Source organism: Narcine bancroftii, chromosome 14 (genome assembly GCF_036971445.1).
Source record: "Narcine bancroftii isolate sNarBan1 chromosome 14, sNarBan1.hap1, whole genome shotgun sequence".
Taxonomy (NCBI): Eukaryota; Metazoa; Chordata; class Chondrichthyes; order Torpediniformes; family Narcinidae; genus Narcine; species Narcine bancroftii.
Window position 1 is genome coordinate 65,464,692 of NC_091482.1, and position 20,920 is coordinate 65,485,611.

Sequence of the window (20,920 nt, forward strand, 5' to 3'; positions counted from 1 at the left end):
CTCACTGGACCTCTGTTCACCCACTGCCCTTAAATTTAACAGGACCCCATTCCTGAACTTCCTTTCAATTCACCAGGGTCCTCTTTCCCCTGCACCTTTTGACACAGCTGGTTCTCTGGAAGTTTTCTACTGTGACAACATGATACCCTGAAAAGGATGAATTCAAAGTGTGTTGGCTTTAATGGGATTAACATCCAGTAATCTGGAATGTCTGTCACTCCAGCAAAATCAAGGTTCCATTTATTGTTACATAGACCAGCCATTCTCAACCTTTTTATGGCTATAACATCTGAAGAACCCTGCTTAAATTTTATGGGCCCCTTTCCCCGTGTAGCAGTCAAGTTCAGTTGGTTTCTTCCATAATTCTCTCCTACTGACCACATAAAAAAGCATTAAAAATATTTTGTTATTTCAGTCCATGGCCCCCCTTCAATGTGCTGTGGCCCCGAGGGAGGCCTACAGCCCCCACTGAGAATGAGTAATGTAGACTAAATACACAAAAAGATTTTTCCTTTGTTTTCCCTGTAACGTCATTAGAGAGGGCTCCACTAGTTCCGGCATCCCTACCAAGAAGACAAGCCCCTTTCACACTTGCCAGTGATCCCAAGAATCGAATGCCAATCGGCATTTAAAGTGTGAAATCAAAATCTGCTCCACGCTGGCGTCGGATCACGTCATCTCATGCCGGGGATTGCCGGCCTTGAACCCTAGTACAATCCCCTGAATCTGCGGATGCCGGCGTTGAGATCAGGCAAGGGTGAAACGGGCAATTGTATTGCAGGCCCTTCCAATTAAAGCTAGAACAGACCAAACGTTGGGGATAGACCCTTGCAAGTGTCCCAGCTAAGAGTGGTCTAGTGTGAAAGGCCAAACCCCCATTTCTATCTCGGGACACTTTACAACTGATTTACTGGGGTGCAAGTAAGGGGCTAGAGAGAAAGAAAGGAGAATCCTTTCAGTGACACAGTGTCCGTGGATCACAACACCCTCTCTAATACTGCCTCCTGTGCCCCCGTAACCTCTATAGTCGCACATCCTCCTGTCCGGTCCAAAGGTGATCCCAAGCTCTAGGCATCCAAGTCTCCCACCTGGTTCCAAACCCCCTGAGCTGTCTGCACCTGAGTCTCTTCCAGAGCCCTGCTTGCTATTGGCACTCCTCACAGATCCCATCCCTACAAGCTGGACTCTGGCAGCCTGCAGCCTTTGTGAGGCCTGTTCCGGATTATCGGTCTTGTCCGTGCGCATGATTTTGGGCATGGGAACTGACCGGCCTGCTCCTCTTTCTTCGCAGATGTCATGGCGCCCACAGTACCGCAGCTCCAAGTTCCGGAACGTTTACGGCAAGGCGGCGAGCCGGGAGCACTGCTTCGATGGCATCTCCATCACGAAGAACGTCCATGACAACCACTTCTGTGCCATCAACCCCAAGTTTCTCGCCATCGTCACCGAGTCTGCCGGGGGAGGTTCCTTCCTGGTTATTCCACTGGAACAAGTAAGTGTTGTTTCCATGGCAGCATATACCATGGCAACCCAGGACTCGTATAGGGGTGCGTTGCACACTGTTCAAGGGGATAGAATCGTCACAAAGACCTCAAAACAAAAGAATCACTAAACAGGGATTGGGCTTATTTTTAAAGCTTAAATTCTTTCAGCTTGGAAATGTTCTTAATTGAACAGTTTTAGTTGTAAAATTGTTGGTGTTTCAGTCAAAATGATTGCCCAACTCACAGAGAATCTCTTCACCCTTTTAAATTAAAATCTTTTGCGTTACAGCTCTATAGTTTAAGCCAAAACAGCATTTGTGTGAATTATAAATAGAGGAACAGGAAAAAGGTCAATGTAAAAATGCAAAGCTGGAGAAACTCAGCAGGTCAAACAGTGTCCTTCATATAGCAAAGATAAAGATACAGGACTGATGTTTTGGGTTTGAACCCTTCATCAAAATGTACTGAAACATGTAGTGAAAGATGCTGTGATTGGAGTAAAAACATGCAGGAGGATCTCAGCCGGTCTCGCAGAGTCCATAGTGGGTAAAAATGTATTACCGAGGTTTCGGGCCTAAACACTTCTTTAATGTATAAGCAAAGAACAGGAAGGCATCAGAATAAAGACCAGGCTGGCTGACGGTGGAGTCCAGGCCAATAAAAGGTGTTAATTGGATATGATAATGAGAGAGAGAAAAGGAGAGTGTCAGAGTGAGAGATGGGGGAAAGGTGACAAGGGGAAGAAGGGGGGAGGTTTAACAAAACTGGAAAAGTCGATGTTGATCCCATCCGGTTGGCGGATCCCAAGGTGAAAGATGAGGTGTTGTTCCTCCAATTTGCGGGTGGTCTCAATCTGACAGTGCACGAGACCATGGACAGACATGTCAGCAAGGGAGCGGGACGTAGAATTGAAATGGGCGGCCACTGGCAGACCCACGCTATTGCGGAGGAGAGAGCCGAGGTGCTCAACAAAGCGATTTCTCAGTCTGTCCCCAGTCTCTCCGATGTAGGGGAGACCACAACGGGAGCATCAGATGTCGAAGATGGCCCGTGGAGCAGATTTTGCTTTCACACTTGCCACTTTAAAGGCCGATTGCTGTTTGATTCCTGGGATCACTGGCAAGTGTGAAAGGGGCTTGTCTTCTTGGTAGGGGTGCTGGAACTAGTGAAGCCTTTCAGAGCTGCCATGTCCCGCAACCTGGAGCTCAGCATGGTATGTGAGTGGAAAGAAAGCGGTTTGAAAACCACTGTTTTATTCGTACTTAATTGACTTGTTATGTGCACGGTTTCATAACTCCAAAGGAAATGGGCCAAGGACAATTTTTCTCAAGCAAAATATATTTCTGTAACAATTGGATCTAGAGCAGTGGTTCTCAACCTTCCCTTCCCACTCACATCCCACCTTAAGCAATCCCTTACTAATCACAGAGCACCGATGGGATAGGGATTAGTTAAAGTGGAATGTAAGTTTAGGGGGGTGGTTTGAAACCACTGGTCTAGAAGGAGCAGCAAAGAGAGAGGGAGAGGCTCCATGTGGTGGGCCTTTTCAATACAAGGCCCATCCGCGTGACCTACAAGGACCAATCGCACGTCAGCCTCACCTGTGTACAGATCTTCTGCTGCCGCCATCGGAGAGCAGTAGCAATCATCAAGGATCCACACCACCCAGCACACACTCTGTTCTCGCTGCTGCCATCATGTTCAGGAACAGCTGTTCCCCCTCCGCCATCAGATTCCTCAACACAAACTTAATCAGGGACTCATTTAAGGACTCTCACTTTCCACGTTATTTAATATTGAATATTTATTTTCTGTCTTGCACACTTCCCTCTTGTTTATATTTCTCTCTTTTGTGTACGTTTCTGTTCTTGAGAACAGTTTTTTGTTTGCACTACTGATAAGTAGAAATTCTGCCTGGCCCGAAAGAGAAAGAATCTCAGGGTTGTACATGATGCCATGTATGTCTTTGACAATAAATCTGAACTTTGCACTTTGACCCACAAAGGTTTGCAATAACAGATCGGCAGCTTCTTCTCTCAGAGTAAATGTTCTTTGTGAGTTTGGCAAAAGTTATCTCAGACCAACTGCAGCTGGATCCCTGTCCAGGGTTCAGACAGTGCGGGGGGCACAGCTGTCAGCACCATGTGACAGGGTCCTGATGGTGTGAGAATAGAGCAGATGGGGCAAACTTCAAATATAAAAACATTCCTTTACTACTGTGGACAATGTGCATGCACCGTGCCATCCCAGGCACCACCGCCTTCCCCCTCCCTCCCTCTGGCGAAGCTTATTTCGACTGGAGACTGCTAGATGCTAGTGACGTTAGGCTGCGGGTTACAATATCTCATGGGGGGGGGGGGGAGGCCACAAGCAGGTGGGGGGGTCACAATTCCTCGTTTGAGGGGGCAATGCCCATGAACACCACCCCACCTCCCGGCGCCGACCCTGCTACTGTGGACAATATGCAGGTACCCTGGAAAATAATTTGACTAAAATAAATTCTACAGCAAGGAGACACAAATTCATGGCTTAATGACTCCAGAGCAACATTATAGAATGCCAGAAACATCGGAGTACAGGGACAGGGGCTCTTTTCCTGTATAATTTTCTCAAACGTGCTGGAGAAACTCATCAGATCGCACAGGCCTGGGGCCCTGTGTTGAGATATGAGCAAAACGCAGGTGTATATGTCAAGTTATGGCTACTTCCTCTAGATGCTGTGTGACCTGCTGGGTTTGTGTATGGCATGAAATTCACTGGTGGTGTGTTATACTGATGGCTGGCTTCGCCCCCTCTACCCATAAATAACCCCACTTTCCCGCCTAAACCCTGAGCCCTTCTGAAGACCAATTATACCCTCAGTTATAAGCTAATAAAAGCATATGTTCTCCTTCTAGTCGTGAAAGCTTTTATTTGCGCTACAGGGAGGCAGTCCAGGCAGGTTCTGCCACGGAGGGACTATCTGCTTAGCTGGAATTCAGCCCAGGTATGGTCAAAAGTCTTGCCTACTTTGGTTCAGGTGGCCTGCAGTGCCACCTCTAGGCCAAATGAGAATAAAAATCACATGATCACTAGGGCCAACAGCACCACCCTGTGGAAATAGCATGAAAACACAGCATGGACAAACACAGCTGGTCTTGCAGCGTCCATAGGAGGTAAAGATACATAACTGACGTTTCGGGCCTGAGCCCTTCTTCAAGGTATGATTAAAAAGCAGATAGGCATCTTAATTAATGACTAGAGAGAAAGGGAAAAGAATGGGAGGTGGAGGAGTCCAGACCAACAACCAAAATGTGTTAATTGGGTAAAATAAGAGGAGAGGTGAGTATTGATTTTTGGTTCTGTGAGGGCAACAGAAGGAAAAGAGGGGAGAGAGAGAGAACAAGGGAAGGAGACAGGGTAACAGAAGGAGGGGTTTCTTATCGGACACTAGAGGAGTCGATGTTAATCCCATCCGGTTGGAAGGTGCCCAGACAGAAGATGAGGTGTTGTTCCTTCAATTTGTGGGTGGTCTCAGTCTGGCAGTACAAGACTACCATGCTGTAGGTCTACATTTAAACTTAAAATTTAAATTTCAAAGGGCCTGATGACCAGCACCTCTACGTTCAAGAACAGTTTGTTTCTCCAACAGCTGGCAGGCACTTGAACTTCCCCGTATCTGTCTGTACTATTGAAGCATCACTTATTTTCTTTCCACTAACTGCACATGAATATTTATCTATCCTTTTATATTTAGAGTCACAGAGTCGCACTGCTTGGAAACAGGCCCTTCAGCCCAATGCTGGGACCAGATGGTCCCACCCACATGAATCCCACCTGCTATATTCCTCTAATCCTATCCAATGCATTAAACCGAGGCCCTGTCTACTACAGAGGGACAGAGAAGATTCTGTGATGCTTTTCAAGGATGCTGGAAGTCCTGGACAGCGTAGATGTGGTGATGTGGTTTCACATGGTAGGGGAGTCAAGGAGAAGTGGGCATAATTTCAGGATAATTTAAAACAAAGACTTGGAAAATTTTTCTTGAGCCAGAGTCTGTGGAACCTGTTACCACAGGTGGCTGTGGAAGTGAGGTTGTTGGGTGTATTGAAGGCAGAGATTGACAGGTATTTGATTAATCAGGGCATCAAGGGTTATGGGAAGTGGGGCTGAGTGGGAAGATGGATCAGCTCATGATTAGAGCAAACTCGATGGGCCAATGGGCCTACTTCTGCTCCTAGATCTTGTGAAGTGTTTTCCTGGCTAAAGTAATTTTCCTGTTGTTCTTACTGTTCAAACATTGGCTGTGAAGTTTCCTTTATACATTGATTGCACTTATAATCGTAGTTCAACGGTCAGAAATTCTGAAATTTGACAAGCTACAATTCAGGTTCTGGAATAACCATCCTTCTTCCCTCTGCACCTCCTCTCCCTCTCCACATCTCTTCTTTCCCTTTCCCATAACTCTCCACCCTCTCTCCTCCTTCCTCTCCCCTCTCCCCTCCCCTTCTCAGACAGGGCGGATTGACCCACTTTACCCCAAGGTCTGTGGCCACCAGGGAAACGTGCTGGACATTAAATGGAACCCCTTTGTGGACAACATCGTAGCTTCCTGTTCTGAGGACACTTCTGTGAGTAATGTTATCATTTATTGTATGAACTGTACTCCTACTGAGAGAAAAAAACACACCCCTCTTTCTTTATGTCGGCAAACTCCTCTAAGCCCTGCCCTCCCCGCAAAGACACATAAAGCTATCACTTCCTGTGGAGGACAATTCCCAACGCATATCCGTGGGTCATAAACCCAACATTTATCTCTGATCTGTAGCTATATCTGTGAGGCCAACCTTTGTGGTCCATCCACATTCATCCCCACCCAACTGGACACCAGGTTATTTCAGTTAAGATTCCCCAGTTACCAGATGAGGTAGATCCTTAAATTGTTGGTCCGTTCCCATCATTGATGGGTTCTCTTTCAGACATCATTGAATTCAATTTGTCCTGTGATAGCAAGGGTTGAACTTGCATCTCGTCTCTATCCTTTCCCCTTTCGTATCCCTTCTGCCTCACCTCTTCCCACTTTCCCTCTCCCCCTCATTCCTCATCTCCCCTCCTCCTCCTCTCTCCTTGTTCTCCCCTCTCCTCCTCTACCCTTACTCCTTTCCTGTCTCCCTACTCCCCTCTCTCTTCCCTCTCTATTCCTTTCTCCCTTCTCTCCCCTCCCCTTCCCCTCTCCTCTATTACCCTATTTTCTCTCTCACCCTCCTCCCCCTTGCCTCTCTCCTCTTTTCCCTCTACCCTTGCTCCTTTCCTGTCTCGCTTCTCTCCACTCTCCTCTTTCCCCCCTGTACCCCTCTCCCCGCACTCCCTCTCAGACAGGCCAAATTGACCCACTTTGCCCAAGATTGTGGTGAGCAGGAAAGCAGGTTCAGGGTCCACGTCTTTGTTCCACCAGGCGGGGATCACCATGATCCCAGTCTCAGTTGCTGAGGCTACGTATCCCTTCACTCTTCCCTCAACGTGGAATCTTACTGTGCAGCACCATGTCATGGAAACAGGGGATATCCAGGGAGAGATCAGAGTCTCTGCCATTCTTTCAAGTGAACACACACACCCAATGCACTGACCACATTCAACTCTCAAGAGAACGACGCTTCAAGGAGCAATTTACCCAAGTCCAAGAGGTTTTACAAAACCCTTCCACTACAAATTTCAGCAGATGTGATATGATTCTCAATTAATTCAGGATTGGAGGAGAAAATTCACAAAATTACCAATAACAACTATTTGTATTTCCATAGAGGCAGAAAACATTAACTTTTGAACTCTGGTGCCCAACCATGTAAGGAGATAGCAGAAGTAACAATGAAAGATGTTTGAAGTTTTTGGAAGGCCAGGCTGAACCTGTGGAGATTCTCTTCCATGGACACAGCCTGACTGTGCCTTTCCAGCATCTTCTGTTTCTAATTTCAGATTCCCAGTGGGTTTTGATTTTGGGTTTTAAGGAAGTAAAAGGAGAGTGACCAAAAGGTTAGACAGAGAGGCTGGGTTCAAGGAGCAGAGAGGGCTGGAGAAGTTCAAGGCAGGAGTTTCAAAGCTTGGGCTCTTGTCTGCGGAGGGCACGGTGACTAAGTTCAGAGGAGACCAGGATTGGAAGAGGGGCAGAATGCCTGGAGGAGGTGACAGAGATGAGGAGAAGAGAGCAAATTACGGGATTCACGTTGATTGTTCCAGAGGGATTACACCCTTCCAATATTTTATTATTGTTATTACTCCCAGGTGAGACTCTGGGAGATACCAGAAGGGGGACTGAAAAGAAACATGACTGAGGCAGTCCTGGAACTGTATGGCCACAGTCGTAGAGTTGGCCTCATCGAGTGGCACCCTACTACCAATAACATCCTATTCAGCGCAGGGTACGATTACAAGGTAAATTTCTTTCTCACAGGACAAGGTTCCATTTATTGTCATGAGCATAAAACACACAAAAATCTGCTTTCCTTTGTTTGTTAATGAAGAAGGTGCCACTGATCAAGGCAGGATAGAGATATTAGTATTAAACAGTGTGATGAGCCCAGAGGACCCAAAAACCCAGCAGCAATAGAAATTCTCCAAGAAAATGGTTACTTAAACAAAAGTTGCTTTTAATTATCTTTAAACATGAAAACAAGATCAAATTTTAACTTATTACTATTAACTTAACCCTCTTCTAATTCTAAGTGCATGTATATGTAATGTGTGTGTAAATCCAGAAAAGTTCTTTGATTCACAGTCCAATCTCACTTCTCACTCCTCTAAGTTCACCAGTATCAGGCAATTTTAATACTCTGGAAAGAAATCAAAGGCTTTGGTGCATGAAAGGTAAATAGTTATCACTCAGGAAGGTTGTTGTCGGTTTTCAGAAAGATATTTGTTGTTCATTGGACACAAACTGATACCTTCCAATCAGCCACTTCAGTGTCTTGCCGAAGAAATTTGCCCCATCAGGGTTTTCCAGATAATAGCCTCTTTCTTTCAGATCACCACAGAATTCCTTTTTTTCATGCATTTATTTATGCAGCCAGTTCTCTCCTCTTGAATGGACCACAAGGGCTTTGAACAGGCTGAACTAAGAACTCACAACCTGTCTTCCAAATGGGGTTTTTCCACCAGCTTGTCCTGTTCCAGTCCCAGCTGCTGCTGCCAAAGTGTAGAACTGAATTCTCTCTCTCTCTCTCTCTCGCTCTCAGAGAAAAGCACATGACCCCTCTTCGAACAGCCAATTGCACTCAGACTACGCCACTAGACCCAATTTTCTGAGTCGTTCGTCTGTTGCTTTCCATTACTCCACAGCGTTTCCAATTAACACCTACTTGTGAAGTAGGTCCTTATAGGTGTTCTTCCAAGTTTTTGCAAAGGCACCTGGAGCCTGGACTGTCTGGCTTGAGCAGGGCTCTGGCATTTTAAATGAGATCTGTTTTGAAGTGTTTGTATGTGATCTACGCTTAAAAAAAACTTGCCACAATTTATCTCCTTTTAAAACATATCTATATAAAATTTAACATGATCTATCCCAACAGGCAAGCCTGCAGACTCTATGACTACCTTGTTGAAGGGCCCATGCCAAAAACGTTGGTTAGCCTTTACCCCCTATGAATGCTGCGTGACCTGCTGAGGTCCTCTAGCATTTTGCACATTGCCCTTCAGACACAGAGTGTCCATGAATCCCCTCCACTTCTTCCCACAGGCCTGTAATCTCCCTAGCCACAGTCTCCTAACTGGTCCAGAGGTGAACCTAAGCTCCAGGCGTTCGATTCTCCCTCCTAGGCCCCTCGATTCCAAGCCCCCCCTCCCCCCAGAACAATTAATAATTAGCAGAGCATCTGATGATCCTGGTGAGAGAGCACGATGAGACATCTGCCTTCTCTGGTGGATGTTACAGAGAGAGATCAGTTTGGCCAGAGCAAAGGGCAACACTCAGGAAAGTGAAGACACAGTCTCTCATGTAACGACTCTATCCTCCTCAGATCCTGATCTGGAACCTGGACACTGGTGAGCCGGTGAAGATGATAGATTGCCACAACGACGTCATCCTCTGCATGTCATTTAACACAGACGGAAGCCTCTTTGCCACCACGTGCAAAGACAAGAAGCTGAGGGTCATTGAGCCTCGGTCTGGTAAAGTACTGCAGGTAAGGTGTTTCACCCTGCTGTGCTAGGCCATGCTTGGCTTGCTCTTGACCTGGTGTGAGTGACAGGCAGGAGGGGCGCACAGAACTAGCACAACTAAGGCAGTCAGAGCACCCCTCGCTTATTAGATCTTTCACTTCTTTTGTTGTTTCCTGAGCGCTGCTTATATTCTTTCATTTCCCCTTCCTCTTTGGAAGACAGATAAGGCAGGCCCCAGTACCTTGCCTGGACAACAAAAAAAACACCCCTCAGATGCTGGTAATTATCAGCCGATCAGGCAGCTTCTGTGGGAAGAGAAACAAAAGTCAACTGGTCAGGTCAGCCTGTCTCTGTGCCTCTTCCCACAGACGCAGCTTGGCCAGCTGAGGGCCGAGTTTCAGTTCCTACTTACTTTGCCTCAGAGGTGAGAGTCCTTTTGTGAGTGAGGGATAAAGCGCGCGGTGACATGGGCTCTTGTGCATTGCCAGAAAAGAGCAAATAAGAAGAATAAATATTTACTTGTTAAGATGTTCCCTTTCGGCAGTGAGATCTCCTTGGCAACACCTTGTGGACTTGATAGTTCTCCCGTGTCAAATTTTTATGATCTTACAATGTGGTCCAATATAGAGTCAAGCTTCAAAGTCACTTTTATCCGGGCTCACAGTTTATGTTTTAATACCTTTATTTTTATCGCAAGGAAGTATCATTGAAAAACGAGGCACTGAAAAGGTGGATTGATGAGTGGAGAACTTCTCTCCTTTACTTTCCTTTATCTTCCTCTTGGACTGATCTAGGTACTAGATAAAGATTAACCCTGTTGGAGTATTGTGAGCAGTTTGGGGCTGCTCTTTTTAGAAAGGTTAGAGTGGGCTCAGAGGAGGTTGACAAGGATGATTCCAGGAATGGAAGGGTTAACATAGGAGGAGTGTTTGACAGCTCTTGGCCTGGACTTGTTGGATTTAGGAGAATGAGGGAGAATCTCTTGCAATATTTTGAATGTTGAAAGGTATGGACAGAGTCGTTACAGAAAAGTTGTTTCCCATGAAGTGTCTAGGACAGTGGTTCTCAAGGATGCCATAGGTGTTCTGTAATTAGTTAGGGATTACATAAGGTGAGTGGAGAGAAAAGAGGGTTCAGAGCCACGGGTCTAGGACAAGAGAGCACAACTTCAGGACTGAAGGGTGTCCACTTCGAATTTAGATGCTTAGGAATTTCTTCAGCCAGAGGGTGGTGAATCTGTGAAATTTGTTGCCACAGGCGGTTGTGGAGGTCACAGTCGGCGCCAAAGGTAAGGGGGCATTTGTGGGCATGGTCCCCCCCCTTGCGAGGTGCTGTGCCTCTTTACCCTCGCGGCCATCCCTACCTCCCCCCCCCCCCCACCCGTGTCACTAGAGTGCGTCAAGTATCACTAGTGTCCACGCTAGAGATTCTCCACACAATAAAAGCAGCGCTTTCGACTGCTACGTCAGAAGGACGGAGGAGGTTTACGTCCGGTTGACAGGTAGCCCCCACCCCCCACCCCATCCCCTGGGCGAGTTTACAACTGTTGACAGTGCCCCACCCGGTTACCCCAATGCCCTCCTCTAACATTTGTCCTGGCGCCGACCCTGGTGGGCATCAAGTCTTTGGACGTACTTAAGGCAGAGACTGACAGGTTCTTGATTAGCCAGGGCATCAAAGGTTATGGGGAGAAGGCCGGGCTGTGGGGCTGAGTGGGGAAATGGATCTCAATTAAATGGCGGAGCAGACTCGATGGGCTGAACAGTTTATTTCTGCTTCTGTGTCTTATCTGCCACATTTCACAGGGCCTAATCACGCTCCCTCAGCTTGCACCCCCTATCACCGATGTCATTTATTTGGTCTCCACCCTATCAGATATTCCCTTTGTCCTCTCTCCCCCCCCCCCCCCCCCTCTGCTGCATAATACAGTCTATCCCCATGTAAGAACATAATAATTCAAGGTTAGACAGAGGTACCTGGATAATTTACCCAAGGGCTGAAATTACGAGCTCCCATAGATTAGTAAATTGACAGATTAACACGAGAGTAGGTGGAGATAAGGATGGGAAGGAAGGTTGTCAAAGGATACAGCAAGGATATAGATCAGTCGGACATGGAGTTCTAATATTAACGTTACATGAGTGAAAGTTTAGAGGTGACCTGATGGAAGGCCATAAAATCATGAAGGGTCTGATATTTCTTTATTTGTTTACGTGTGTACGTGACTTCCTGAGTACAGGTTTTTTTTGCACTTCTAGTAAGTGGTAACCCTGCCTGGCTCGCAGGAAAATCTCAGGGTTGTATGTGATGTGTACGTACTCTGACAATAAATCTGAACTTTGAACATGACAACGGAGAGATAAACAGGCCTGCAAGGATGAAGGTACATGGATTTCTGCTACATTTTGCCATAAGTAAAACATAAGAGTCTGCAGACACTGTGGGAAACTCAGCAGGTCAAGCAAAGATAGATACATAGCCAACGTTTTGGGCTTGAGCCCTTCTTCAAGGCTATACATCAGCCATGATTTGAATGAAGGAGCAGATTCAATCAGCTGAATAGCCCAACGCTGCTCCTGTGTGGTATAATCCGGACAAGTGTGAGGTGATGAATTTTTGCAAGTCAAATGCAAGAGAAGACAGTTAATGGCAGCTGAACAGGAGGATCTTGGGGTGCAGATCCATAGCTCCCTGAAATTGGCAACACAAGCAGTCGGGGATAACAAAGGTGATTGGTGCCTGCCTTCATCATTCAGGGTACCGAGTATAAAGGTCAGGAAGTCACATTGAAGACCTATAAAAATTGTAAAGCAAATGTTTTTTTTGCATTGAAAGTGGTGGGTGCCTGGAGTGGGAGCCAGGAGAGGTGGTGGAAGCAGATAGGATGGCAACATTTAAGAAGCATGAACATGCATGGAGTGGAACAATGACATCATTAGATTGGCATCATGGTCAGCACAGATGTGATGGGCCAAATGTCCTGTCACTGAGCTAGACTGTTCTGTTCTCAAGAGAAGAGGTAGACACACATCTTGTCACTTGGCAGGAAGGCGCATCAGCGACTGCACTTCCTGAGAAGACTGAAGCGGGCAAGGCTACCGGCTGCCATTATGCCAGCCTTCTACAGGAGCTCTATTGAGAGCTGCAGGTATGGATGCTGCAGAGAAATGGATCACTGGTCAATCCACAGGGCCATAAGAGTGGGAGAGAGGATCACTGGAGTCTCCCTCCCCCACATCTACCGGGATTGTTGTATGGAGAGGGCACGCAAAATCATTGAGGATCCCTTCCACCCTGCAAGCAGCACCTTTACAGCTGCTCCCGGCGGGAAAGAGATACAGGAGGATCAGAGCCAGCACCACCAGGCTGAGGAACAGCTTCTTCTCACGGACAGTGAGAACGACCAAAGGAACTGCTCACACTGACCCTCCGAGACTCTCATATGCATGAAACAATATTTATTTGTATACTTTGTCCTGTATTTGAGTAGTCCTGCATTTGTATGTTTGTGTGATATGTCTGGTTGTGTGTCTGCGTGTTTTGCACTGAGGACCGGAGAATGCTGATTTGTCGAGTTGTACTTGTGCGATCAGATGAGAATAAACTTGACTTGAAAACGGGAGGATTCCCTCTGCTCCATTTGAGATGATCCACAGGCCGATGACCACAGCCACAGTCCAGTGAGGGGTTCTGCAGCTGAAGAACACGCAGACAATGGGCTGTTTGTGACTTGAAGTGAGGAACCTACACAGGCCGCGGGCTGCTGTAAACTGGGGTACCAGATATTGGAACTGAGATGTGAGAGGATGTCAAGGGCACTGAGGGCTTCCTGATTCTGTCGGAGGTTTGGATCAGGAGCTTGGGCTGCCGATGGTTTCGACTGAAGGCTGTGTGGTTTCGGAGCCCTCAGGAGCGCTGGAGATGAATGCACAGGCACTCAGTGACTCTGGGGACACTCTCTTTTGCTTTCCTTTCTCTGACAGTAAAGGGTGCCAGGCTGATGGTGAATCTTTTTCTGCCTTACAGTGGACTAAAGGAAATTTCATGTAATATTACATTTCCTGTATTATTACTGGACTATAAAAGAATCTTGACTCACAGCGTCTTCAGACTTCCTGGTTTCTAAATTTCTTCTGGCTCACCAGTGACCCCTGCTGGACAGTGTGCAGAATGCCAGTGAGGACAAAATGGAACCAGATCTGCACCATCTAACACTCACTGACTGACAATACTGAGAGTTGTTAGTGAGAGAGCTCCCAATGTCCCAACTGCGGACTCTTGGTTAGACCCCAGCCACCCACCCATCCGAACTCTCGACATCTCCAATGCAGAGTTGCCACACGGTACCTAGCAGACAGCCTATCCGAACTCCTGATACCCTGAACAATGCAGTTATTTACCACGGTCATAGCAAACCCCCCCTAAATTTTACCCTACAAATTGGCCCACAAAATTCAACAGTTACACGTGTATATGGTATTTCAAGGTTCTGTCCGTGGGCAAATGGTGAATATCAAGAGTCAAGTCCTGGATCTGTTATATCTATGATTTAATGGAATGAGTGCAACATTTAAATGGATAGGGACATTGAAAATGAACCACTAGTCATCGACACTACATCTAGAAACTCACTTTGTCCTTGCTGGTTCAAAGAGAGATTTCCAGCCTGATTCTACCTCCCAGCTCATGGACCCCAACCCTCAGTATTTCATTAACATAATGACTGTTTCTGTGTGGTGCTTAGCAACCTTTCGTCCCATCTCTTTTCACTCCTTCCCCGCTCTTAAACTCTCCTTTAATCCCTCAAACCTGAGCAGGTTTCATTCCGGGAGATGTGAACCTCCCTGGCAGGGTTAAAATTGCAAGCCAGTTTAAAACATAACAGAGATGATCTCTTCCATCCCCACAGGAAGCAAACTGCAAGAACCACAAAGTAAACCGGGTGGTGGTCCTGGGGAACTCGAAGAGGCTGCTTACCACGGGCATGTCCAGGTGGAACACCAGGCAGATCGCCTTGTGGGATCAGGTCAGTTCAGTGAAGCATGCCTCCATTACGGAACACAGGCTGGGATCTGTGGGTGTGACCTTCACACTTTCTGTCATGATGCAGTTAAACTGACAGCAACACCAACCTTGCTGTGCATTTGCAAATTCAGGTATATTCTGAGTACGACTTAGAAGGCAACCTGACCTTATTTGTAAGTCCTCGGATTGTAATGGCCTCAAAAGGATGCTTCAAAATTTAAGGGATGTTTTAAATAATCATACTTTATTTAATAATACTTCTAAACCTAATACTACTGCTTTTGATCTAAATTTGTCACAAATTACTTTGTTAAATAAGAAGTTCTTCTGCAAGCAGACTGTCAGGTTATTTCTAACATTCATTCAGCCATTTAAAGAGAACAGAGCACTTACAGAGTATGATTACAATGAAAAGGAAGGTCAATTAGCACCAAGCTTGGGTAGCCATGACAGCACTGTGATGGGGTTCATTCAGGGACCTGATGGCTGTGGGGAAGAAAGTGTCTTTAGGCCCATTGGTGCTTAATTGTGGTTTTGTCTTCCTGGTTTGTTGGGCAGAAATTCTCCTTTATGATTACCCACTCAGTCAGCTCGAAGACATTGTTGTTCACTTACTGATTATATAGTTGCCAATATAATTGATTACATCATTTTGTTGGCATAATCACCAATATAATCGGTGGTATCATTGTTGCTTGATGCCCGAGACCCATTTGATCAGAGATGCCCACCCACCCAATAAATCTTTTAATGAGGGGCCTTCTCCAAAATGCATCTCTACGTTCCTCTACTCGAGAGGATGTCATCCTTTGTACAAGTTCCCTGTTGCACTTCCCCAGGATTGAGTCACTGTGTGAGGATGATTTTTGGTGCTTCTGAGGGGTGGGATCCAAGACTACTTTTCATCTTCAATCCTTTTCCAGGAAGACTTATCGATGCCAATTAAAGAAGAAGAAATCGATGGTCTCTCGGGGCTCCTGTTTCCTTTCTATGACGTTGATACGCACATGCTCTACTTGGCTGGAAAGGTATCGGTCAGTTAATCATGAAGAGGGAGGCGAAATGAGAATGCACAAGGTTTGACTGTATCATATACCATTTCAAACTCTTCCCACTTATCCAAAGTCTTGTCCATTCATCTCCTCCCACCTCCTGCTCTTTTCAAGGTGTCCCTGGGAGTGGGAGATCCCATCGCAACCACTGATGTCACAAGTGTGTAACATCATCTTATGACCACTTTCCTTATGCCTCATTTTCCACTCTATCCCAGTCCATTCCCAATATCCTTTCATGTTTAAAATTCAATTGATCATTCTCTAATGTACTCAGAAGCTGAGCTGTCATTAGACCCTGGGTAGAGAAGCCCAAAAAAATTCCTGCTTGTTTCAGTCCCAAGTTCCTGCAACTGAGACTTAGTTTGAGATTCCCGGTATCCTGTTGATCAATCCCTTTCAGTATTAAACATGCCAAAGAGATAATCTTTCCTTGATCTCAACACCATTGTGTTCAGGCCAATTATAGTCTCTCCAAATCAATCAGTCTAATCTATTGGTGGGCAGATAGGAGTGAGGGCAGCGGCCTCATTAGGGTTGGTGTCATCCAGTGCAATGACTCAAGGGGTCACCCTTCCCACACCCCCACCCACCCCCACACAAGACCATACAAAATTTTTTTTGTACTAATGTTACTTGTAAATTGTAATTCCCGTATATCACTGAATGTAATGGCAATAGTAGTGAGGTAAACACCCAGCAAAATTTAAATTACACCTTTAAATCACAATATCATACATGCAGCCTAAATATATTTACATTTATATCATTTTACTTGGTTAAAGTGAACATTAGTTACGTTATTAGTAACTGAGCAGAAACCTTTGATTTTTTTCTCATTCTTTTCCTTCATTCTCAAAACAGTTATTGATACAAGTTCACAAATTACCAATGACCACATTATTTAGTTAAAACACCTAAAAATTTTGACAAAAGCAGCTATATATATTTGACTATATCAAAACATCAGCAACAACAAAAACAGCGCTTGCTGGTGGCACGTGCAGATGAAACCACATGATTCGAAGTGTCATTGTAATTGGGTAATAATGACAGATCTGACCAGAGCACATTCGATGGCTCAAAAGGTAAATTAGCATTGAGCGTTATCCTTGGAGGTATTTTGATACATGTAAGCTGGGCTTACAAAAAATGTTATAAATAATGAAAGGGATATTTTTATAAAAAAATTTTGCTTAAACACTGAACATACATTTTATAGACAGTCACCCGGTGTGGTCTGCACCCCCTCGGGTTGCCTGTGAGTGAGGGTTAGATGCTAGAAACAGGTAGTTATGATTGTGTAAAGGTGCTGATGTATCAAGCATACTAAGCATCCAGGGCTTAAGGGTGGAATGACCTCCTCCTGGTTTTGATGTCACCCTTCAAATGTTCCACCCTCACTGGCTTATTGTAAGGAGGGTGAGTGGGTTCCTCAGCAATTGCTCCATCAGGACAAGTCTGGTAGAAAAGATCATCCATCGATTCAAGATAAAAAAAACAATTTTAATTTGTTTGAGGTAAAGGAGATGAGCAAAAAATGGGCAGGAAATGGATGAAATCAGCAATAACAAAAATAATCTCAAAAAGAAAGAGTATTTTACATTTCCTGTGTCCAATCATCTTTTCTACAGGGTGACGGGAATATTCGATACTATGAAATTAGCACTGAGAAGCCATACCTCCACTATCTGATGGAATATCGCTCACCAGCTCCACAGAAAGGGATGGGTAAGGTCGCAAATGTACCCCGATGGTTTGACAATTGATTGTGCGTTGAATTAATGGGAACCAGTCAGAACCCCAACTAGACCCGAGCTCAGCTTTTCTCATCTGCCCTCCCATCCTGTTTAGCCTCTGCTTCTCCCCCTGCCCTTCTTTGCTCCACCGGAGCTCGCCTGCTTTTAGCTTGTACCCCGACAAAGGGCTCAGGCCTGAAACATTGGTCATGTCCCAATGCTGGACGCTGTGAGACCTGAAGAGTTCCTCTAGCACTTTTGTGTATTAAAACATAGCACGAGATGTTATGTTTGATGACAAATAGCCGGGATGTGGACATGATTCTTGAGGAGGGTTGCAAAAGAGAATGGAGTGGAACAACAGAAAGGAGGGAATCACAGATTCTGGGCCTAGTTTACCTAGACAGTGCCAGTGACCCAGGTTTGAATTTGCCACTCTCTGTAAGGAGTTCATACATTCTCCCTGTGACCGCTAGGGTTTCGTGCGCATTCCTAAGTACAGGGTTAGTAGGTTGATTGATCGTTTGAGCGACACAAGCTTATTAACCAGAGGTGTTAAAGTGGACCTGAGGTTGTTTGAAAACAAATATGAATACAGCTGCAAAAACAAATTTTAATCACTTTGCAAAGCATAGGAATTCCGTGACAGCAAGAAGCACTGCCACAAGCAGCTCATCTCACTCCAAGAGAGTGCCTCATGGCTCACAGGACACATATTTACACAGACAAAATTTCCATTGTTCCAGAACATAGGAACAGACTTCTCCAAATAAATATGTTTCTTAGAATTCTTTTGGGATTCATTAATCAAGGTCATAGCCCTTACCGTACAGTATGGTTACTAGTCTTTTAATGCTTTGTCAAATAAGGAGTCCCTTATCAGCACTAGTCTTGTTCAATTGTAAGCAAAACAATGGAATGCAGTTAGTTTCTCTCTCCCAGTCAACATTTTAAAACCTACATTCTCAGAAGGGCCTGCTCCCGTCCTGTATCAAAATTAAAAATAAATCAGTGGGCATGAAGATGCTGGAATTGAAAGGAAGTATATGATGTGGCTGGGATAGAATTCTATGTCAGGATAGTTCTGGGATGTCCAGTTGCCACTAACTGTGAAATGGAACATAAGAAAAGATTTTACCAGGGTCCAGGCCTGATTCCTGTTGAGTGTGGACTTCCATCCGGGGAGAATTTATGTTTCACTATTTTTATGATTCAGGGTATGAGCTGACTTGAGGCTTCCTTGTGCCCGTAACAGGTGTGATGCCGAAACATGGGCTCGACGTGTCCATCTGTGAAGTATTCCGGTTTTACAAACTGGTTACGCTGAAGGGAGTGATTGAGCCAATCTCAATGATTGTGCCAAGGAGGGTGAGTGACATCAGCACCCTCACCTGGGGTTGTTGCTAGTTCCAAGTGTAGTCTCGTTGGTGGGAAGGGGGGGGGGGGGGGGCACGCACAAAAACACAAATCACAGTCAAAACACCTACTGTTGTGAGGATACAAAAACCTGGTGGCTAATTGTACAGTTACCGTTAGAATTTAAAAGAAAGGCGCAAGGCAGCAGCGAGAAGCTGATTGGAGGAAGATCAACAATGAAGAATAACTTTGTAATATTAAAACACTAGCAGTATCAAGCAACATTTTACAGGATGACTCCCATCCATATCTAGGGGGAGGTTTTGGTGCACGACCGGATCTCCTTGGTTCTTGTGGAGCTCCTGGTTCATCATCCTCCACACTATGGCACATATCTTCCTCCTCCTCCAGTATTGGAACTACCAGATTTCTTTGATCTTGTTCTACAATAGGAGACGGGCTTCTGGACAAGGTGCCAAGTCACGACAGACACAGTAGACTCCCATCCATCTGGGTACCTGATGTTTGCATACGTTGGATCACCGTCAAGGAATTTGGCTTGATCTGCAAGTGGTTCATACTTGTTGCCCCTCACAAACCTTCTTCATTAGCCAGGAGGGCAATGAATTTCCATGGGATGAGCAGTGTTGGAATGCAGAAAAAACATTCATGGGGTGTCGTATTTGTTTCTGTACACAACAGCGATCTTTGGGAGTCTAGTACCTAAGGAAGCGCCAGTTCCCAATGCTTCTCAGGCAGGTTATGACATCAAAGGGCCAAATGGACTACTTTCCATGTGATGCCGTTGGACCTGTCCATTCCTGACTGGGTGGTATGGTTATGACTTGTGGCGACCCCCTTCTGCGAGAGATAACTTTTCAGATCCTTCGACACAAGGGTGCTGCGATTTGGCTAAATAGCAGATCCAGGCATGGAAAGGCAAAGGGAAACACGAGTATTCATCATCTACTGTAAGTAGATATGGGTTACGCAAAGCTGTAGGCAAGGGTCCCTTGAAATCAATACTAAGCTGTTTCATCGGTTTTGTTGCTTTGATAAGAATCCCTCCTGCTGGGTGGTAGAACTTAGGCTTCAGGTCAGCACAGACCCATCACGAAGCACAAGTTTTCTTGACGTCTTCTGTAGAACAGGGGAGATTCTTTGCTCTAACAAAATGCAGCAGTTGAATTATTCCTGGATGACAAAGTCCATTGTGAATGTCAGCGAGTGTAGAGGTAGAAAAGGCTGAACAAGTGTACGTCCAACTAAATGTTGTCAGGGCCCACATTCTCTTTCCCAGGATGGTATTTTATTGTATAACTCAATGCTGCAAGTTCCAGGCTCCATTCTTGAATCTTCGCCTTCTTTATCTTTACTGTACAATTTTTACAGTCAATAACCAAGCTAAAGTGGTACCATGCCAGCTCGTGGCTCCATTGGCGCACTGCCTCAATGATGGCAGTTACTTCTTTCTCTACAATGTGGAAGTCCAATTCACTTCCTTGTATGTCTTTGACATGAGTGCAACAGGGCGTCCTCCTTGGTTAAGGGCAGCAGAAATAACCACATCAGATGTGCCACACTCTACCTCAAAGGGTAAGTTTTTATCCACCGTGCAGGGTGGCTTCCTCCAACACTCTATTTAGTAAGTTAAATGTGTTCAGGGCCTTTTCCTTCATTAGAAACTCTTTTGTATTGTTGAATCTTGTTAGAAAACCCATGAATCCATTGGACATAATAAGCAAACATCCCAAGCACCCATTTTAAGATTAGACTGATGGTCTTCTGGAATTTCTTTACATTTTGATCATGTCCCTTTTGTGTATGTCCAGCAAAAGTGATATTATCAAGGTAAGGAAAGGAACCTTGTAGTTTTTTCTTCTCTAACTTGTCCATAGCTTGCTGGAAGGCGGTTACCCCATTTGTGACTCCAAATGAAATCTTACAAAATTGGTATAAGCGTCCATTGGCTTCAAGAGACGTATACCTTATCTGATTCCTAGGCACTTTTCAGGTCTTGGGTAGAGAACACACTATATGTCATTCTCCATTTCATCAATTCTTGGCAAGGGGGTAAGCATCCAATCCCGCGAATTGATTGATGAACAAGCCACACATATTTGCTTCTTGTGCAATG

At 45.4% G+C, this 20,920-nt stretch overlaps 1 protein-coding gene across 5 annotated transcripts in view; it reads left to right on the forward strand.

Annotated features, from left to right (window-relative positions):
- Window positions 1–20,920, forward strand: part of coro2ba (coronin, actin binding protein, 2Ba) — a 99,817-nt gene that overhangs the window by 53,688 nt on the left and 25,209 nt on the right. For 4 of the 5 annotated variants that reach the window (XM_069910570.1, XM_069910571.1, XM_069910569.1 and 1 more), the window contains exons 2-9: window positions 1,292–1,492; window positions 5,978–6,094; window positions 7,743–7,892; window positions 9,470–9,634; window positions 14,521–14,637; window positions 15,560–15,664; window positions 17,323–17,419; window positions 18,683–18,795. In XM_069910570.1, coding sequence (XP_069766671.1) covers window positions 1,292–1,492; window positions 5,978–6,094; window positions 7,743–7,892; window positions 9,470–9,634; window positions 14,521–14,637; window positions 15,560–15,664; window positions 17,323–17,419; window positions 18,683–18,795 — 1,065 coding nt within the window. The remainder of the gene's footprint in view (window positions 1–1,291; window positions 1,493–5,977; window positions 6,095–7,742; window positions 7,893–9,469; window positions 9,635–14,520; window positions 14,638–15,559; window positions 15,665–17,322; window positions 17,420–18,682; window positions 18,796–20,920) is intronic. The other variant, XM_069910573.1, reaches the window with a different exon arrangement.